The sequence below is a fragment of the Sorex fumeus genome, unplaced genomic scaffold, assembly GCF_029834395.1.
Source record: "Sorex fumeus unplaced genomic scaffold, SorFum_2.1 ptg000045l, whole genome shotgun sequence".
Taxonomy (NCBI): Eukaryota; Metazoa; Chordata; class Mammalia; order Eulipotyphla; family Soricidae; genus Sorex; species Sorex fumeus.
In genome coordinates, this window is record NW_026606102.1 from 13,441,446 (window position 1) to 13,459,381 (window position 17,936).

Here is a 17,936-nt window from a genome sequence, read left to right on the forward strand (position 1 = left end):
GTGCAGAGTCAGGAGTAACCCCTGAGCATTGCTGGGTGTGACCCAAAGAGCAAAAGTAACAACAACAACAAAAAAATTGCAAAAAAAAAAATAAAAGGAGGTCAAGAGGTGACCAGGAACCAGGTCATATCGGGCCTCGGAGGATATGGTAAGGGGTTGGGATTTGTGCCCAGTGAGATGGAAGCCGCAAGAAGTGAACTTCTATCTTATGAATAGAGAAAAGATATGGGCTATCTTACATTTTCAAAGGTTCATTCTGGCCACTTTAAGAGACGGGAAAGGGAGCAAGAGGGAAAGCATCCTGGACGCCCGTTAATTGGACGGTGACTCCGACTATGGGACAAGTGTTCTGGTCACTGAAGAGACTCACTGGGGTCAGAGAGATTCCTGACTTAGGATCGCAATCCAGTGGCATAACCACAGGACCATGTATAGGGCGTCCCGCAGGGTGGTCAGGGAAAGGCAGGAGAGGAAATCCTTGTTCTACAGAGAGAAAACAAGACGCCAAGGAGGCCTGACATTCTTGATCCCATCATTCTGTTTCTGCTCCTGAGGTGATTCTGAAGAGGTGAAGACAGGGGCAGAGGGACCAGACCCAGGCTCATCTGGACACCAAAGGAGAAAGCCGGATGTGGTATGAGAGAAGTGCAAGAGATTCTAAATGCACGCGAGAAGTCAAGTTCCCGGATGAGGCTGGGTAAAGTCCCGCCTACCCGAGCCCCTCCCTGGAAGGGCCTGGTGGCCAGCCTGGCCATTTTGCCACCAAGAGAGTGACAGGAAGAGAGCTTCTCAGGCTCGGGGGACAGGGAAGGGCTCGGCGACAAACTCTAGCGTTGGCGGCACACACGGTCTGCCTGCAGCTAGGACACTGGCTGAGATCAATCAGGTCTCCAAACACACGTGACTGGAACCTTCCACCTGCCACTCACCCTGTGTGGCTGAGTCACGTGGGCCTCCTCTCTTGGCAGTGCAGTGCCCCACTCCTCCCCACCCTCCTGCCCGCCACCGCCATCTCCACCAATTATTCAAACATCCACCCTGGGATTGAGCACATGCTGCGTTCACCAGGATTGTTCTGATGTTAATCTTAGTCACTTATGGGGGGAAATGAGCAAGATGCTTCTGCTCACGCACGGAGACACGGCTAGGTGCTCGGCAAATAGTGACTGCCTCAGTGAAGTCATCTAAGACAAGACACAGTACCACCTACAAAAATATGAGAAGTAAGAGGATTACACAGGATTAAAAATTTAAAAAATCGATGCACAGATCAAGAGAGACGCTAATTCATGGTCTTAGGAAAAGCATCTGACGCTTAAGAGGTAGACGATGTCTCCCTTTCCCTTCTGCCTGTGTTTGTGTTGGAGCGGGGTGCTGGGCCACACCCAATAGTCCTCTCAGGGATACTCCTGGCTCTGAGCTCAGGGGACCCTGTGGTACTGGGCTGCACACAGGGCAAGTGACTTCACTCCTGCACTATCTCTCGGGCCTGGCACTTGTTTTTTAACCCCTCCGCTCTCTGTGGGTTTTAGATCTCTTTCTTTTTTCTCCTTAGATCACGAACCCATCTGGTCTCCCCGGGAGCCCAAGAGACAGCAGCATGTAAGGCACTGCCTGCCATGTGGCCAACCCAAGCACGCAGGGTATGGACCAAACACAGAAACGAACAAAAAAACCCCAACAAAACAAAACAAAACCAAAGCAAACATCCTTAGGTCTTATTATTCCCCTCATATTTTTGTCCAATCTCCTTAAGTTTTACCATCTAAACTTCTCAATTCGAAACCTTTCTCCATGAAAAGCCGTGAAAAATTAAAAAATTACTATAATTTTATCATTTTATTATTTTTTTATTATCATCACTTTTAAAAAGCAAATATCATCAATAAAATGAGATAAGGCAGTCCCTTCCCCGGGTGCAGTACTTAGAATACATAGGACTGTGTTTCCTTTTTCTCTCAGCAATTTATTTCAGGGGAAATTTCCATTATGTACATTATGCATCTTCTTCCGCTGAGTCTGAGACCCAGAGAGCCGGCATAATTCAAATGAACCCCAAGGCGTGGGGATGCTTCAGGCCAGATCCTCATTAGAAGACCCAGCATGGGGGCCGGGGGGACCTGCACCAAGGTCTTCCAGGCAGAGCTGAAACATTCAGATAAGTGAGTTCTGGGGAGCAGGGGCAGTGGCTGGCTCCGGCGGGCTCACCCCTGGGGGAGAGCAAAGCGAACAGACCGGGGAGTTCTGAGAGGCTCGGGCGCAGTCTAAACTCAGGGGGATGGAACCGAGGGAGCGGCAGCGGTAATTGAGTTTCAGTTACCTGCAGGGTGGCGAAATAAAGTGGCGGCTTCATCTGCCTGCCAAGGGGGAAGTTTAGAGGTGTCCTTGGCATGCTCACCGTGCCATCCGTCAGCCTGTCCCCGGGCTGGGTGACAGCACCGCGCGGGGGCCTTCCCAGGGACAGCCGCGCTCCTGTGATTAGGCTGCCGGCGCCCCGCGGCCCACCCCGCCTTTCCAGCAGGCCTGGGGGTCCCGCTGCACTGTCGTCGGCAGGCAGGAGAGGCACCTGGGCAGAACGAGCGCAGGCGGCAGTGGCCACCACCCGACTCAAAAGAGGCTTTGAATGGTGGAGAGGCCCGTTGGAAGCGGCGTTGGGTCACTTTTTGTGGGTCTGTACAAACGTGCCGACCGGCAGCGAGCCGTTCTTCACCTGAGCCCGTATCTCAGCTCGGTGCTTTAATGTGAAGACCAGGGCCCTCACCGTGCGCCGGTACGGCCCGTTAATGAGGCGGGAGCAGAGATGAAACGTTTCCCGCTCAATATTTTCAACCAGTAGGTGATCCATCTGAAAAACAGCAAAATTATCAAATTAGAGCCTTGCATTGCATCAGGATTAAAAGCGAGAGAGGCTGGAGCACTCCGCTCAGAGGCCTCCATTAATCAACTGAAATTCAAGGACATCTACTTCCTGTCACAAGAGAAACAGGAAGAGCAAATTAATTCCACCCTGGCAATTAAGGAACAAGGCCATGTGCTTTGTGACAGGGACCTCATTCACAACCCCTGCCGGGTGGTAATATTTGCCATTATAACAGGAAACTGGTCTGAACTAAGCAACGGGGACTGGACCCTGTCCTTTCCCAACCAGGAAACAAAGACGAAGGATAATAAATCAGTGTAATAGTTGGTACTTTTGGGGGGAGGGGGGGTGGGGGAGGGTCCGAAAGGCCTTTTCACCTCTAGTCGCATTTTAGAAACACCGGGGCTGGACCCTAGTAAGTATTTCGAGAAGTTTCTAAATCACCTCTCACATTTCATGCTCGCAACCCCCCAATCTCATGTTATAGATGAGAAAACAGGTTCAAAGGTAAAGGGTCAAGGTCTTGCCACTGCCAGGAAGCAGAGCTAGGAACGGAGCCTCAAGTACCCAGTGCCAAAACTCAGGTTCCTTCCCTTCCACAGGACGAACTGCCCCCGACCGTCCGAGATCCCGGCTGAGTGTAGAGAGTCTTCTGAGGGCTCAGCTGAGGAGGGCAGGCCAAGGGGACAGCGCCAGAGCAACTCGGGATGGTCCAACTCGGGCTCCAAGCCTCCTGAGGTCCCACTGTAACCAAAGCAGAATACGCTGGTGGCTCTGTCCATCCGAGTTGTAGGCCGTGCTGGGCTGCCGATCGGGGCCTCTTGTCTATCTATCTGTCTCCTCTCTCTCTCTCTGTGGTTTCTGAGCCACACCCACCTGGGCGCAGAGCTTACTCCTGGTTCTGTGCTCAGGGCTCACTCCTGACCGGGCTCATGGGACCAGATACAGTGGTGGTGACTGAATGTGGGTCAGCTGTCTGCAAGGCCAATGCCATGCCTGCTGTGCTATCTCTCCGGCTCTGCTATGTTCCTTCTGAGTCAAAAACAGCAACGCAAAGCAAAGCAAACCTCTCCAAACCACCAAAAACACAAACCCTAGATCTGAGCTGAGCCGTCAGTGTCCTGTACTTCTCTTAATAGTGACGTTGGATGTGGGTCTTTTGCTTGTTTGTCTTCCCTGAGAATCAAGTACTTTAAAAATGGAAAACTGGCCGGAGTGACGGTACAATGAGTAGGGCGCTTACCTTGAATGCAGTGACCTGGGTTTAACCCCTGGCATCCCCTATGGTCCCCTGAGCACCACTAGGAGTAATTCCTGAGTGCAGAGCCAGGAGTAACCCCTGAGCATTGCTGGGTGTGGCTCAAGCCCCACCCCTCCAATGGGAAACAATTCCTTCCCTGGTACCACATGGTCCCGTAAGCATTCCCAGAAACAACCCTCAAGCAGAGAGCTGGAATAGCCCCTGAGACCTGCTCGGTGTGGCCCCCCAAAAGGAAATAAGGGGGCAAGAAGACAGTTCAAAGGGATGGAGCACACTCCTGACAGGGTCAAGCCCCGAGTCTGCTCCCTGGCACCAAATCACTCCCCATGGCAATGCTGGGTATAGCCTGGTAGCCCCCCAAGCACCACTGGGTATGGTCCCCACGGCTCTCAGCATCGTTAGGTCTGAGTAACATGACTTTGCTGGGCCAAGAACTAAACTGTCAGACCCGCATCACTGGTCGATATCACATGGAGTGACTCCAGGCTGGGGAGGCCACCCACTATAAAAATGGAAAATATGGAAAACAATGGAAATGGAAAAAAAATTTCCCTGCCTTCAGTCCTTCCCAACCTGTGCCACCACTTATTCCACATCTGCCCAGCGCTTCCGGGAGCCAGGCTCCGTGCCTGGCCTGTGTGAGCGGCAGAGAGTGAGCATGGACGCCACAGTCCTGGACACTGCAGGGCACATCCCACCCCAGGAGGCAGGGATGGACGGGACTGTCCACAGCCTGCGTGCTGGGAAAGGCAGCAACAAGGGCCGGGCACAGAGCTCCAGCCAAGGGACCTCAGAAATGGTGTGTGACCAGAGACCAGGGAAACCGGCAGGTTCTGGCCAGGGCAGCCGGTGTGTCCCTTGTGATAAATTCCCTGCGCTGTCCAGTCACTTTGTGCACTTTCCTGGGTGTGACTAGACTTTTGTTTCAAAAGAAGACACCCAAACAGAAAGCTGCTTGATAAAATGATTGATAAAATGCCCTGTTGGGCTACAACCTGGGGGGGCTCAGGGACTACACTAGCTCTGGGCTTGGGGTTGTTACTGGGGGTACTCAGGTGACCAGGTGGTGTCAGACTTGAACCCTGACCTCCCATTGGCAAAATGAACTGTTTCTCTATCCCTGATCAAATGTCTCTACATTAAAATTAGACCACAATGAATTATAAAGAAAAAAAAAAAGAATCTTGGAAGGAAAAACAAAAATGAAAACCAAGCAAGGAGCAGAACAGGACTGAGAGGAGAAGAGAGTCAGTCCAAGGGAGAAAATCCAGGTCCAGACACGGGCCGGGGGTAGCTGAGCCAATCAGGTTTCTGAGAGGCAGTGACCGATGGCCTCCTGGGCTTGTGCTGGACCAAGTAGACCCTGGCTCTCAACCTGGAACTTGCACTGCCATCGAGGCAGCGGGGGTATGGGGAGCACCACTAGCCCCTGACCTGAGGCTGCCCTGCTCCCAGACTCCTTTGTGAGGTCAAGGGGCTGGCCGGCTGGCAAGCATCTGTCCAGCATTCTTGCAATAGGTGCATCTGACCACAGTGGGAATTCCCAGACCAATTAGGGATCACCTTAATGTAACATGCGAGAAAGATGTCTGAATGCTTGGGGTTCTTTGGCGGTGAGTGGCTGTTGGGGAGAGGTGCGGGCAAAACAGGCCCTGGGCATCTGCCCCAAGTGTAGCGTGTGGACCTGGAGAGTGCCTGAGGGTGTGCAGAACTGGCCTCTCCACTGCTTCGTCGGCAAACAGGCCCTAAGTCCCTGTGGAGCGTGGCCTGATCTGGGTGTTGGAGACACAGAGCCGGAAAGATTCGCTCCCTGGCTCCCAGGTCGCCATAGAGACGCACAGGGAGCCTGGGGTCCGCGAGAGACTCTGCCGGGGAGGTGATGGCACAAGGTGGCAGGCACTGAATCTCGCTCACAGGCGCCTGTTAAACAAGGGCCAGTCGGAGAAGCGGGAGAAGCTCCGTGATATGAAAATGCAGGGCCGGAGAGACAGCACAGGGGTGGGGGCGCTTGCCCGGCACGTGGCCGGCTCTGGTTTACAATCCCAGCGACACGTGGGTCCCCTGAGCTCTGCCGGAAGCGATCCCTGAGCACAGAGACCTGGAGGTGCCCTTGGCCGCACCGCTGGATGTGGCCCAAACTGCCTCCCACCCTGGCTGAAAAAGTAAATCTCGAGGGAAAAGAATTTGCCTTGTTGCGTGTAACAAGTTCGCTGGGCACCATGAAGAGTCTCACGGAGACTCTGCGAGTTTTTTCGCTGTGGGCTGCTCCCGAGTGAACAGGAACAGGAAGGCTTCAAGAGCCTCCAGGACTGACGTGGGGCATCTCCTTTCTCTATGTCTCTGACGTGCTGCCCGGTCTCTTGCTCACACTGGCATTCCCTCGGTTCTAACGGCCCATTCCTCCCTGTTTGAGGCGGTGACCCCCACAGCTCTGCCTCCCCTGGACCCTGCCAACCTTCCTTCTGTCTTGGCGCTCCCACTATTGTGTCTTTAGCGCTTTCTGGCTCACGGGGCTCAGAGTCAGACAATCGGAATTGCCTTCCTTCTCCACTCGTACCTCTGGGTTGAGTGTGCGCTGGTCAGTTAGTTGTCCTGGCCTGGATGAATTGCTGCGGGCGGGGGGGGGGACGATACAAACACGACCACCTTCATTAAGGATTCCAGGTGAATGGTGTGACGATCAATGAGTGATGTCTGCCACACTGGGAAGGTTTTTATTTATTTTTTTTTTATTTAAAAGAAGCCTCTTCCTAGCCCCCCTCACTCCCAAACTCAAACCACACTAAGAAAGCAGTGGCCACAATTAACTCTCAAAATCTGTCAGGGTGTGGACCCCTGACAGCAATGATGGGAAGCTCTTTAAAGCCAGGCCTTCTCAAGAGTTTACCTTACACGAAGAACTTCTGTTTTACTAGGGGCATGGTGCCGCCAGCAGGTCAACCTGTACCAGGGGGGCGAGTGCATCAGCAGCCTGACGGCGCCTTCAGGCTTCCTGGTACCCAAAACTTGCTGCTGTGCCTTTGGCCAGACCCCAAAAACTCGGGGCAAAGTTTACCAAGAAAGTAAACTGCCAAAAGTTAGGTATGTGGGAGACACACCCACAAACCACCTCCGGCTCAGTTATACAAGCTCATTTATCGGCCTTATTTCAGAGACCCATACATTAATCTGGAAAGAGACCAAAATCTGCAATTAATCTCAGACCGTGCACGGCTAAACAGACTAGGGTAAATCACAGGGGGGCAGTCAGCCTGGTGACCACCCAAGCAGAGCCACTTGCTTCCACAATCCAAAATCGTGAATTGTGCCATACCTCCAGCCTGACACCACTGTCTCAGGACAGACCTCACCAAGACATGATCTGCTGGAAATTCTGGTATTCAGGTTTTGTGACTGAAATCTCCAGAATTTCTTGGGGTAGGGATGGGCTATCTTCCCCCACCTCCCTGTACTTACAGAAGCCTCGGCAGTCACATCCACACCCCAGAGTTGCCACCCAATTTAAAAGCTACTCCAGCCCTACTGCCCAGATAAAAATACCAAATGCCCTGGACAAGCACCATGACCTCTTCTCAGCACCTGTATTGCAAACCATAATGCACAAAAGGAAAAGGAGAGAGAGAGCAAGAAGGAAAGTGCCTCCCATAGAAGGAGGTTTGAGGGTTGATGGGAGATGGTGGTAGGGAAACAGGGGACATTGGTGGTGGGAAATGGACACTGGTGGAGGGATGGGTGTTGGATCATTGTATGACTGAAACCCAATTATGAACAGCTTTGTAATGGTCTAACTCATGGATATTCAATTAAAAAAATAGTAACGTGGAGTTCATGCCTAATTCCATCAGCTTAATCAATGGCTGAATAAATAGCAGCAAATACTACATTAAAAAAAAAAGAATTTCTATTCTACCATACTGAATTTATTGACCTATTTCAGAAAACTGAGAACTCCTTTAGGGCTGATAGCATGTTGGATCTATTTCTAAATTCCCCATGATAGGGGCTTCAAGGAATATCACGGAGGCTTCAAGTATATGGTACTGTCGTATATGGTCGTGCCTTTAAAGTACATGGTCATGAGTTGAAATCCCTGGTGTCTCACATAAACCAAGTACTATCCAGGTACTGCTGCTGTTTGAGCCTGATTGTTTTGCTACCTGTGACCCCTGGCACCACATGTGATTTCTAGTTGTACCATAACCAGATGCATGTAAGTATCTCAAAGGGGGGGGGGCTTGTGTGACCCTCAGTGAGCCCCTCTACTAAGAAAGATATGCAGGTTCCATGGCCAGGAAGTTCATGTGCTCTGGCAAGCACATGAGTGAGCAGTGCAGTGACTTCCAGCGGGTACCCCAACTGTAACTGCAGCTCTGTGAGCACAGGCAAACATCACAATGAAAGGACTGCAAGCCTTGAAGAGCACTGTAGCTGAGGGTGCGGGCACTGCGACCTCCGAATCAATCCCCTGCAAGCACCACAGCTAAAAGGATGTAAGAGCACCCACAGCCAGGCACCTGTAACCCCCATCTCTGCAGCAGCTACTTCAGCATCAATGATAAGGAAGGGGAGGGGGGCTGATAATATACCAAAAATAGTGGTAATAAAGAAATGTGGTTAAAAAATTCCCCATGCTGAGCATAGGTGCTGGCACATAATAAGTGCTCAGGAAATATCTGTTAAGTCAATGCCCATCTCCACTGTGTGTGCCGCCTTGCTCTTTCAATACCATCCTATACATACACTGGATAAAATATGAACTATAAAGCTCATGTTGTGGTCTGTGACAAGGCCCAGATTAACTTTTATGTATGTAAACAAAAAAACTCTTTTATGTATCCAGAAAAAAAAAACCCAGCTCCAGGAAGAAAAAAAGAAAGAATTATATAAACTCTCCTTTCGAAAGCCGTGGCTGGGTTTTCAAGCTGGTGTACTGGCTTGCTGGTGTCTATGTTTCTTTGCCTGCTTATTTCTCCGGAGAAGTCTGTGTTCTCTCTCCCTCTTCCCCATCACATCTTTCTAAATAAGTGTGACTAAAAACTATCTACACACACACACACACACACACACACACACACACACACACACACTGCTCTTGTGAAGTCCGACCCTCTCAGAAAGGCCAAAAGCTTGCCCAAGGCCCCTATCAGATTCAGATTTTACCGCTCAACCCTGTGCGTCTACACCACTCTGCTTGCGCCTCTATTTCAGAAATACTTCTTCCTGCCTCAGGTTTCCTTAGTCATCCACAGCCTCTCATCCAGGAGGTAGTGGGCTTTCTTTGGAAAGAGACTGCATGTAAGTCATTTATGTCTGGACTCTCCCCTGGCATGAGTAATGGTGGTGCTAAACATCTGCTGAGTTGAAGAGCCACTGGAATCAAACTTTGTGTGAGTTTTCCAAAGGCAAGACGGGATTTATACCCACCTACCCACACTCCCTTTTGACCACCTGAATACGTTTATGAGAGAGCTGGTCAAAGCCAGAGGTGCAGTCTGAGGCCATTAAACAAAGGAAAAACTAGCAGTCCCATATGGGGACGTACCCCTGACCTGGATCTCATTAGCACCATCTGACAACCAACTGGGCCAACCAGCCAGTGTTTCATAACTCTTAATGATACAGGCTCACTTTGAGAATCAGGTCCATTTTTTTTAATGACATAATAGGAAAATGATCACAGGCCGTGAGGTAGGAAGAAGAGTGGATAATGAGGAAGGGGAAGTAAGAGAATGACACCACAGGGGATGTTCATATGAGGAAAGATCTAAAAGACATTGAAGAACAAAGAAGATCCGGAAGGGAGAAAGTAAAGGGGAATGGAGCCTGGGCTCCAACAATGGGGTTTTTATTCATCTATCCCATTATTCCAAGAACAAGGAAACAGTCCGTGAATCTGGAAAGCAAGATCTGTGGACTGATAAAGAGATGCACCTTTGGGTTATGTGTGTACATTCTTCATCTGTGGCTTTTATTAACTAAAGGATGCAATCAAAACAAATAACAAGAAAAACTTGTGGAGGGTCTATAAAAATATAATGAGTACATTTGCAGAAAAACATGCTAAGATCAAATTGTAAAAGCCTTTTAAGTTGCTAGGTCAATAACTTACCCAATAGTTTACCGATAAAGAATGTCCGAGGAGATCTGATGTCTGATTTGAATGTACTAAACACGAGTTACTGTCAAAGACCAGGTACTGGATTTGATGGCTCACTAAGTTCACTCTAATATAACAAGGGTTCAGATGATAGGAGTTAACTTTGTGTGTTTGCATTCATATTTTCTGACACATCAAACTGATAAAAAAAAAATACTACCAAGTGTGTTTATGCACAGAAAACAGATTGATTTTTTTTGGTGGGGGCAGGGTGCCAAGGAAGACAGTAAGATGCATACTTTAAATTTTTTAAATTTGCTCTTTGGGAACGAAACCATTCAACGATGTTTAATCTGATTTTTTCCCCCCAATTATGTTGGAAGGCACTAACAAATGTATCACTTTTTTAACTTTGCTTTGTAACACTTGAGTGCTTACCACTTGATGTGCCATTTAAAGGATAATTAATGGATAAACTAAAAGGATAATTATTATGGAGTTTAATATAGCAGGAAAACTGCTCATTAATCCTTACAAGCATAACTTCGTTATTATCATTTACTTAAAAAGATATCATAGGGAACTGGCATTTACCACCACATTAACTACGTATTATATGCCCACACTCTATGTCCCTGCAATAATTTTGGCATATTAAAAAAATAAACTTTATTTAAAGCATCAAATAGAAAGTCTTGGTGGCTAATCAATACCTTGGAAAACAAAACTTACAACCGTCATTTTTTTCCTCTCTTCCAAGGGTTTAATATTCATTTGCAGCATATCAATTCAGCAAACTATCACATTAAAAGTACTAAATGCAAAAAAAATAAAATAAAATTGATGTAAAAGGATATACACCATGACACTAACGGATATTGATCAAGATTAAAGAGACAACACAAATGTAAATAATTATGTCAACTTTCTGCAATCTTATTTAAATAATCAATAAAAATATCTTATGGAACATTTGGCATATAATTGGTCCTTAATAAATCTGGGGTAACAGAACTTTCCCAGCATTCATTTAAAGAACTAAAGTAATTCACCAAAAAGGAAATGCACTAAAATGTTAACAAGATTATATCTGGGTGACAGGTTCAAAGGTGATTCCATTTTTTCTTTCTCTATTTTTCCCCATGTTTTGTCAAATAAGTTTGTATTTAAAAACCAAAATCTTTAGGGGCTAGAGAGAGAGTACAATGGATACTTTGCATGTGGCTGACCTGGGTTCGATCCCCAAAACCCTATATGATTCCCCAAATCCCGTCAGGAGTGATTCCTGAGCACAGAACCAGGAGTAAGCTCTGAATACTACTGGGTGTGGCCTGAACCCAAAACTTTGTTTTGAAAAAGAAAATAATGTACCAGATCCACTTTCCTTTATTTTGTGGCAGCATAACTGAGAAAGAAAAGTGAAAACATTTTTTAGAGAATGAAGTAACAAATTCAGCATTTAAACCATATTTCTGAATTGCTTATTTGGGTGGGGGTGGAGAGGGAGTTAGGGGGTCACACACAGCAGTGCTCAGGACTTACTCCCAGCTCCTTATGGGGGTCAGTGGACCATATGGGAAGTTGGGCATCTAATCCATGTTGGCCACATGTCAGGCAAGCACCCTCTCCATTCTCTAGCCCCTGAATTGCTTATTTTGTTAATAATAAATGACTTTTCAAGGACACTTAGTATGGATGCATTAAGAAAAAGAGACAAGATCAAATGTCTGATTTTTCTAGCATGTAAGTGGTCTGTAAACATTGTTAGATGAGTGTCCAGAGCGATAGTACACCAGGTAGGGCGTTTGCCTTGCATGCAGCCCAACTGGGTTCGATCCCTGGCATCCCATATGGTCCCCTGACCACTGCCAGGAGTAATTCCTGAGTGCAGAGCCAGGAGTAACCCTGAGGTTTTCCAGGTGTGGTCCAAAACCGAACAAAAAAATTGTTCGATGATTATATTAATATTATTGCTAATGAGCAAACATTTTTTCAGCATGTATACCTCCAATGACTGGCATCATCTGAACTGTCAGCTATACTAATCTTAGTACTATTTCTAGCCAACTGACTTCATGCCTTAGAAATAGATTAGAACAGGGAGATAATTTGCAGGGCTAACGCATGTTTCATATGCAGGAGACTGGAGTTTAATCCCCAGCACTTCATGGTGAATGTAGCTGGGCAGTGCCCCTAAGAATCACCAGATATGACCCCAATAGCAATAGCACTGTATAGCATTGTCCTCCCGATGTTCATCAATTTGCTCGAGTGGGCACCAGTAACGTCTCCATTGTGACTTGTTACTGTATTTGGCATATCAAATATGTCACGGTTAGCTTGCCAGGCTTTACCATGCGGTAGATACGTCTCGGTAGATTGCCAGGCTCTCCAAGAGGGGCAGAGGAATCAAACCAGGGTCGGCTCGGGTCGGCTGCATGCAAGGCAAGAGCCCTACCCGCTGTGCTATTTCTCCAGCCTGCCCCAATAGCAAAAAAAAAAAAAAGGTAGATGAATGTTGACCAAAAAATAGGGAAGTAGTCTTTTTAATAGCACAGATATTCCATAACAGAATCCACCCCAGAATTTTTGCTTTGATAGGAAAGACTGTTAAGTGGGAAGGAAGCAACATTCAAGTGCCTTCCAGTTAGCAGACATTATATTATTCCTGTTTATAATGGTCTAGTTCAGCTTCCCATAACCTGAATTGAAATCCTTAGTTAGAAATTATGTTCCTTGTATAAAAATGAAAATCCTCATCTTAGGGCAAATACAATCAAGTCTTAGAAGTGGTAAAGGACTTGCCTTTAGTCCATGCAACTGTCTAATGACATTAGCATAACTTGGGAGCCAGGGTTTCTTCTGTTTTGTTTTGCTTTGGGGTAGTATCCTGTAGTACTGATGGGCTACTCCTGACTCTGTGCTGAGGGTCGTTCCCGGCAGGTATTCAGGGGGCCATATGGGGTGCTGGGGATTGAATCTGGGCCACCCACATGCAAAGCACATGCTCAGCCCACTGAGTCATCTCTCCAGCCATGATCCAAGGAATCCAGGTCTGCTAGTTCCAATACATACTCTCGTTCTCCATCATCGTTCTACCTACACATTTCTACATCCCAGGATGCTCGCAAATCAGAATTCTTGCAGAAACACCAGTTAGAATAAAGGCACAGCACTAAGGCTATGAGCACTCATGATGAAAACATGAAGGTTATTTAAGAGCATGAGGGTTATTTGGAACCACCCTCTGCCTGGACACTCATTACCTCTAATTCCAGGGCCTCTGAGAGTAGTTTCTGGGCATTCTTCCTTAATGTCTCCGTTTTGGAATCACTTCGGACTTCAATGGAAGGTTTATTCGAATGTTGTTCAATGAAAGTTCTCCACTCCGTATAGACTTCTTTGGCAAGACAAGCCACTTCTGAGTCTGAATGCTTACGCATTTTGTTCACAGTGTGCCCTGGAAGGAGAAGAAAAAACAAAATGAAACAAAAGACAAAAGATCACTGTCTTTTTTTTTTTTTTTTTTTTTTTTGGGTCACACCTCACAGTGCTCAGGGCTTACTCCTGACTCTGCACTCAGGAATTACTTCAGACAGTGCTTGGCAAACCACATGGGATGCCGGGGATCAAACTCAGCGGGCTACGTGCAAGACAAGCGCCCTACCGGCTATACAATCCTCAGCATCCATTTATTTGGCTAATAAATGTGAAGAGATCGATGGAACTAAACAAAAATTTTGTAGCTCAGGATGCAGTTGACAATTAGTGATGAACTCGTCTGCGGCAAGGCTGGCGGGAAAACTGGTCACGAAGGCCAGGAATCTTTGTCCCCCTCCAATCCCAGACTCCCCAAGGCAGGATCATAGGCTGGGAGAAGCACCTCACAGCATTTTTGTATCCTCTTCCCAAGGGATAAGTGAAACAGCATCTAACTAGCTATGCCAACCTAACATCTAAGTTATAGAAAATACTTGAGCCAGAGGAGGCATTTAAAGCACAACAAGAGGCAACAGAATAACGTAGACTGAGGAATTTTCAACAGGGCAATAGATGCAGTCCCTTCGATAGTCACCGGCACTTTTTCAAAAGTTGCCAAGATGAGAGACTGCTGCAGATTAAACAAGTGAGACCAAGCTATCAAATGGGATGTGTAATTCACTTTCTGATGGAAATAAACCAAGAACGAAATGACGTTTTAAGATAAGTAAGGATATTCAATTGCATCGGGGAATTATTAATTTTGCAGAACAGGACTGCAGCATTGTGGTTATATGAGAAAACATCCCTATGTTCCAGGACGCACGCTGAAGTATGCACAGATGAAATGACAAGATGTCTGAGGATCTGCTTTAAAATCCTCCCAGGTACGGCAGGCAGGGCACTTGTCTTGTATATGCACAACCTGGGTTTGATCCCTGACACCCCGTAGGGTCCCTTGAACCCTGCCAGGAGTAATCCTAAAAAACAAAAGCAAAAACAAAAAAAATAAAGAAAAAGTAAGATCCACCAGTAACTAAACAAAAGTGCAAACAAGGCCAAGATGGTATATATGGGACAAACATCTTAATAGTCCTTGAATCTGGGTAAAGAGCATATGGGAGTTTGCTATACCACTCTCTTTATTTGCCTAAATAACCCCCCCACCCCAACTTTTTTTTTTTGGTTGAAACACCAAGAGATATGGAGTTACAAAGCTGTTCATGATTGGGTTTCAGTCAATGTTCCAACGCCCTTACATTCACTAGTGAATATTTCCCATCACCAATGTCCCCTGTTTTACCCCCCTCCCCAGCCTGCCTAGATGGCAGATACTTCTCTCTCTCTCTCTCTCTCTCTCTCTCTCTCTCTCTCTCTCTCTCTCTCTGTCTATATCTCTCTCTCCTTTTAGGTATTATGGTTTGCAATACAGGTGCTGAGGAACATTGTGAATGGGATTTTTTAAAAATATCTCTCTCTTTTATTTATATAGGAAAGCCATAGACTTCTGCATATTAATTTGGTAACCTGCCACTTTGCCATATAAATCTACTGTTTCTAGCTTTTTTTTACTTTTTGGGTCACACCCGGCAGTGTTTTGGGGTTACTCTTGGCTCTTCACTCAGGAATTACTCCTATGGGGTTTTGGAGAACCATATGGGATGCTGGGGATCAAACTCAAGTCAGCCACATGTAAGGCAAATGCCCTACCTGCTGTACTATTACTTCAGCCCCTGTTCCTAGCTTTTCTGTAGGGTATTTAGGATTTTCTAAATATAGTATCATATTCTCTACAAATTGTGAGAGCTTGACTTCTTCCTTTCCTATCTGGGTGCCCTTGGTATCTTTTTCTTGCCTACCTGCTATGGCAAGTACTTCTAGTACTATATTGAATAGAAGTGGCAAAAGTGGGCAACCTTGTCTTGTGCCTGATCTTAGAGAGGGGGGTTTTAGTTTTTCCCCACTGAGAATATTGTTTGCTATGGGTCTGTGGTAAATGGTTTGGCTATATAGAGGAAAGTTCCTTCGACTCCCATTTTGTTGAGTTTTGTGTTTTTAATCATGAATGGTACTAGATCTTGTCAAATGCTTTCTCTACATCTGTTAATCTGATCATATGGTTAAAGTAAAGTAAAGGCCCTCCCGTTGATCATCGATTTGCTCGAGCGGGCCCAGTAACGTCTCCATTGGAGACTTTGTTGTTACTGTGTCTGGCATATCGAATACGTCACGGGTAGCTTGCCAGGCTCTGCTGTGCGGGCGAGATACTCTCGGTAGCTTGCCGGGCTGTCCGAGAGGGGCGGAGGAATCGAACTCGGGTTGGCCATGTTGGCTCCGTGCAAGGCAAACGCACTACCGCTGTGCTATCGCTCATATGGTTATTTTTATTTTTTAATTTTATTGATATAGTGTATTATGCTGATTAATTTGTGTATGTTAAACCATCCTTGCATCCCTGGGATGAATCCTACTTGGTCATGGTGTATGATCTTTTTTGATGAGTTGCTGGGATTCTATTTACTAGTATTTTATTGAGGATCTTTGCATCTGTATTCATTAAGGATATTGGCTTGTAATTCTCTCTCTCTCTCTCTCTCTCTCTCTCTCTTTCCATGATGTCTCTGTCTGCTTTTGGTAACAGGATGTTTGCTTCATAGAAACTGGAAGTGTTTTTGTTTCTTCAATTTCCTGGAAAAGCTTGAAAAGGATTGGCAGTAGGTCCTCTTTGAAGGTCTGAAAGAATTCACTAGGGAATCCATCTGGGCCTCTCAGCTTTTGTTTTTGGATAGAGGACGGCAGACATTAAACTGATAAGAACAGGTACTACACTTGATCTTAGCCAAAAGGCCGAGAAGTGATCAGCTTATGTTTTTGAGAAGACTTTGATTACCATCTCACTTTCCTCAATAATGACAGTTCTATTCAAGTATTCCAAATCTTCTTGGTTAAGCCTTGGGAGGTTATACGAGTCCGGGAATTTATCCATTTCTCCTGGGTTCTCTTATTTCATGTCTTTGCCTGTATTTTTGATATTTATGGCAAAAGAGGGAAGGGTATGAAATATAGGGGGGCGGGGAGCTCTTAGATAAAATCAACTACATAGGGGCCCAGGGATTTCCCTGTACTCATGAGGCTGTGAATCTGATCCATGGCATGGCCAGGTGTGCCAGAGGGCACTGTAGTCCCCAGCATTCCACAACTAAGTTTAAGTGCGAATGTGTGTGTATGCATGTGAGTACCACAATTAAAGTGTGTGAACCATACCAGCGCAGGCCTTCCTCCTGGCTCTGCGATCCCAGCACAGAACTGGAGGTAGCCACACGCAAGGTAAACGCCTTAGCCACTGTACTATCTCTCTGGTCCCCACAAGAGCTTTCTCGTGTCAGCAATAACCAGTCAGAATACAAAGGGGGGGGGGGGGCAGAAATTCTGTTTAAGCTGTAGAAATGACAACCCTTTCAGCCCCCTCTCTCCTCAGCCACAGGTGGTGTGCTGTTCCCTTTCGCTCGCTCTGACACCAGGACCGTCTGTGGCCCCTTCAGCCTTCCTCCACACGGCTGCAAGTGACCTTTATTAACTTGAGCACTTTCTCTGTCTCTTCAGGGTGGTATTTCTAAAACCGAGCTCTAACCCTTTCGCTCCTCCACTTAATCTTTCAACCCTCAATTCAAACTCTTTATCTTGTCAGAGGAGTCCCTTCAGAGGCTGCCTCCCGCCCCCAGTTTTTCAGCTTCCCTTCTAGTTCTTCTCATGCCAGTGACCTGCGGCTCCCCCCAGGCCCTGTCCTTTGTCTGGTCTCTTTGCTTTTGAATACACACGCCAGTGAAGGAACACGCTGCTGCCAGAAATTTTCTTCCTCCCAGTCATCTGGGGAAGTTCCCTTGTGCCGCTGGGACCCACTTCATGAGTGCCCACCGACTGCAAGCCTTCCCTACTATTCCCTTCCTCTTTGCTTCCTTAACACCCTGTGCTTCCCTCCATCACCCTAACTATCTGATTACCAGTAATTAGCTGAGCAGGACTCTTCATCGTCCAAGAGACTGTCTCCCGCAGAGAGCAGATGAGGGCAGTTGAGACGGGTAGGACAGTGGCTGTTCCATAAAAGTTGATGCAACAAGATTTATATGAAGAATATATTTTGACGGAGGCTTAGGGACACACCCAGCAGTGTTTGGGAGCTACTTTGTCCTCAGGGCTCAATCATGGAGGTACTCAGGCGGGGGCATTCAGTGTCAGGG

General features: G+C 47.0%; 1 protein-coding gene and 1 pseudogene across 1 annotated transcript in view; both read right to left on the minus strand.

Moving 5' to 3' along the window:
• Positions 1–1,932: 1,932 nt before the first annotated feature.
• The window catches only part of TCEANC2 (transcription elongation factor A N-terminal and central domain containing 2), a 52,400-nt gene continuing 36,396 nt past the window's right edge, over positions 1,933–17,936 (minus strand). The window contains exons 3-4 of the mRNA XM_056122162.1: positions 13,485–13,678; positions 1,933–2,845 (exon numbers count right to left, since the gene is read on the minus strand). Coding sequence (XP_055978137.1) covers positions 2,657–2,845; positions 13,485–13,678 — 383 coding nt within the window. The 3' untranslated portion in view covers positions 1,933–2,656. The remainder of the gene's footprint in view (positions 2,846–13,484; positions 13,679–17,936) is intronic.
• LOC130031156 (uncharacterized) lies at positions 16,340–16,557 on the minus strand (annotated as a pseudogene).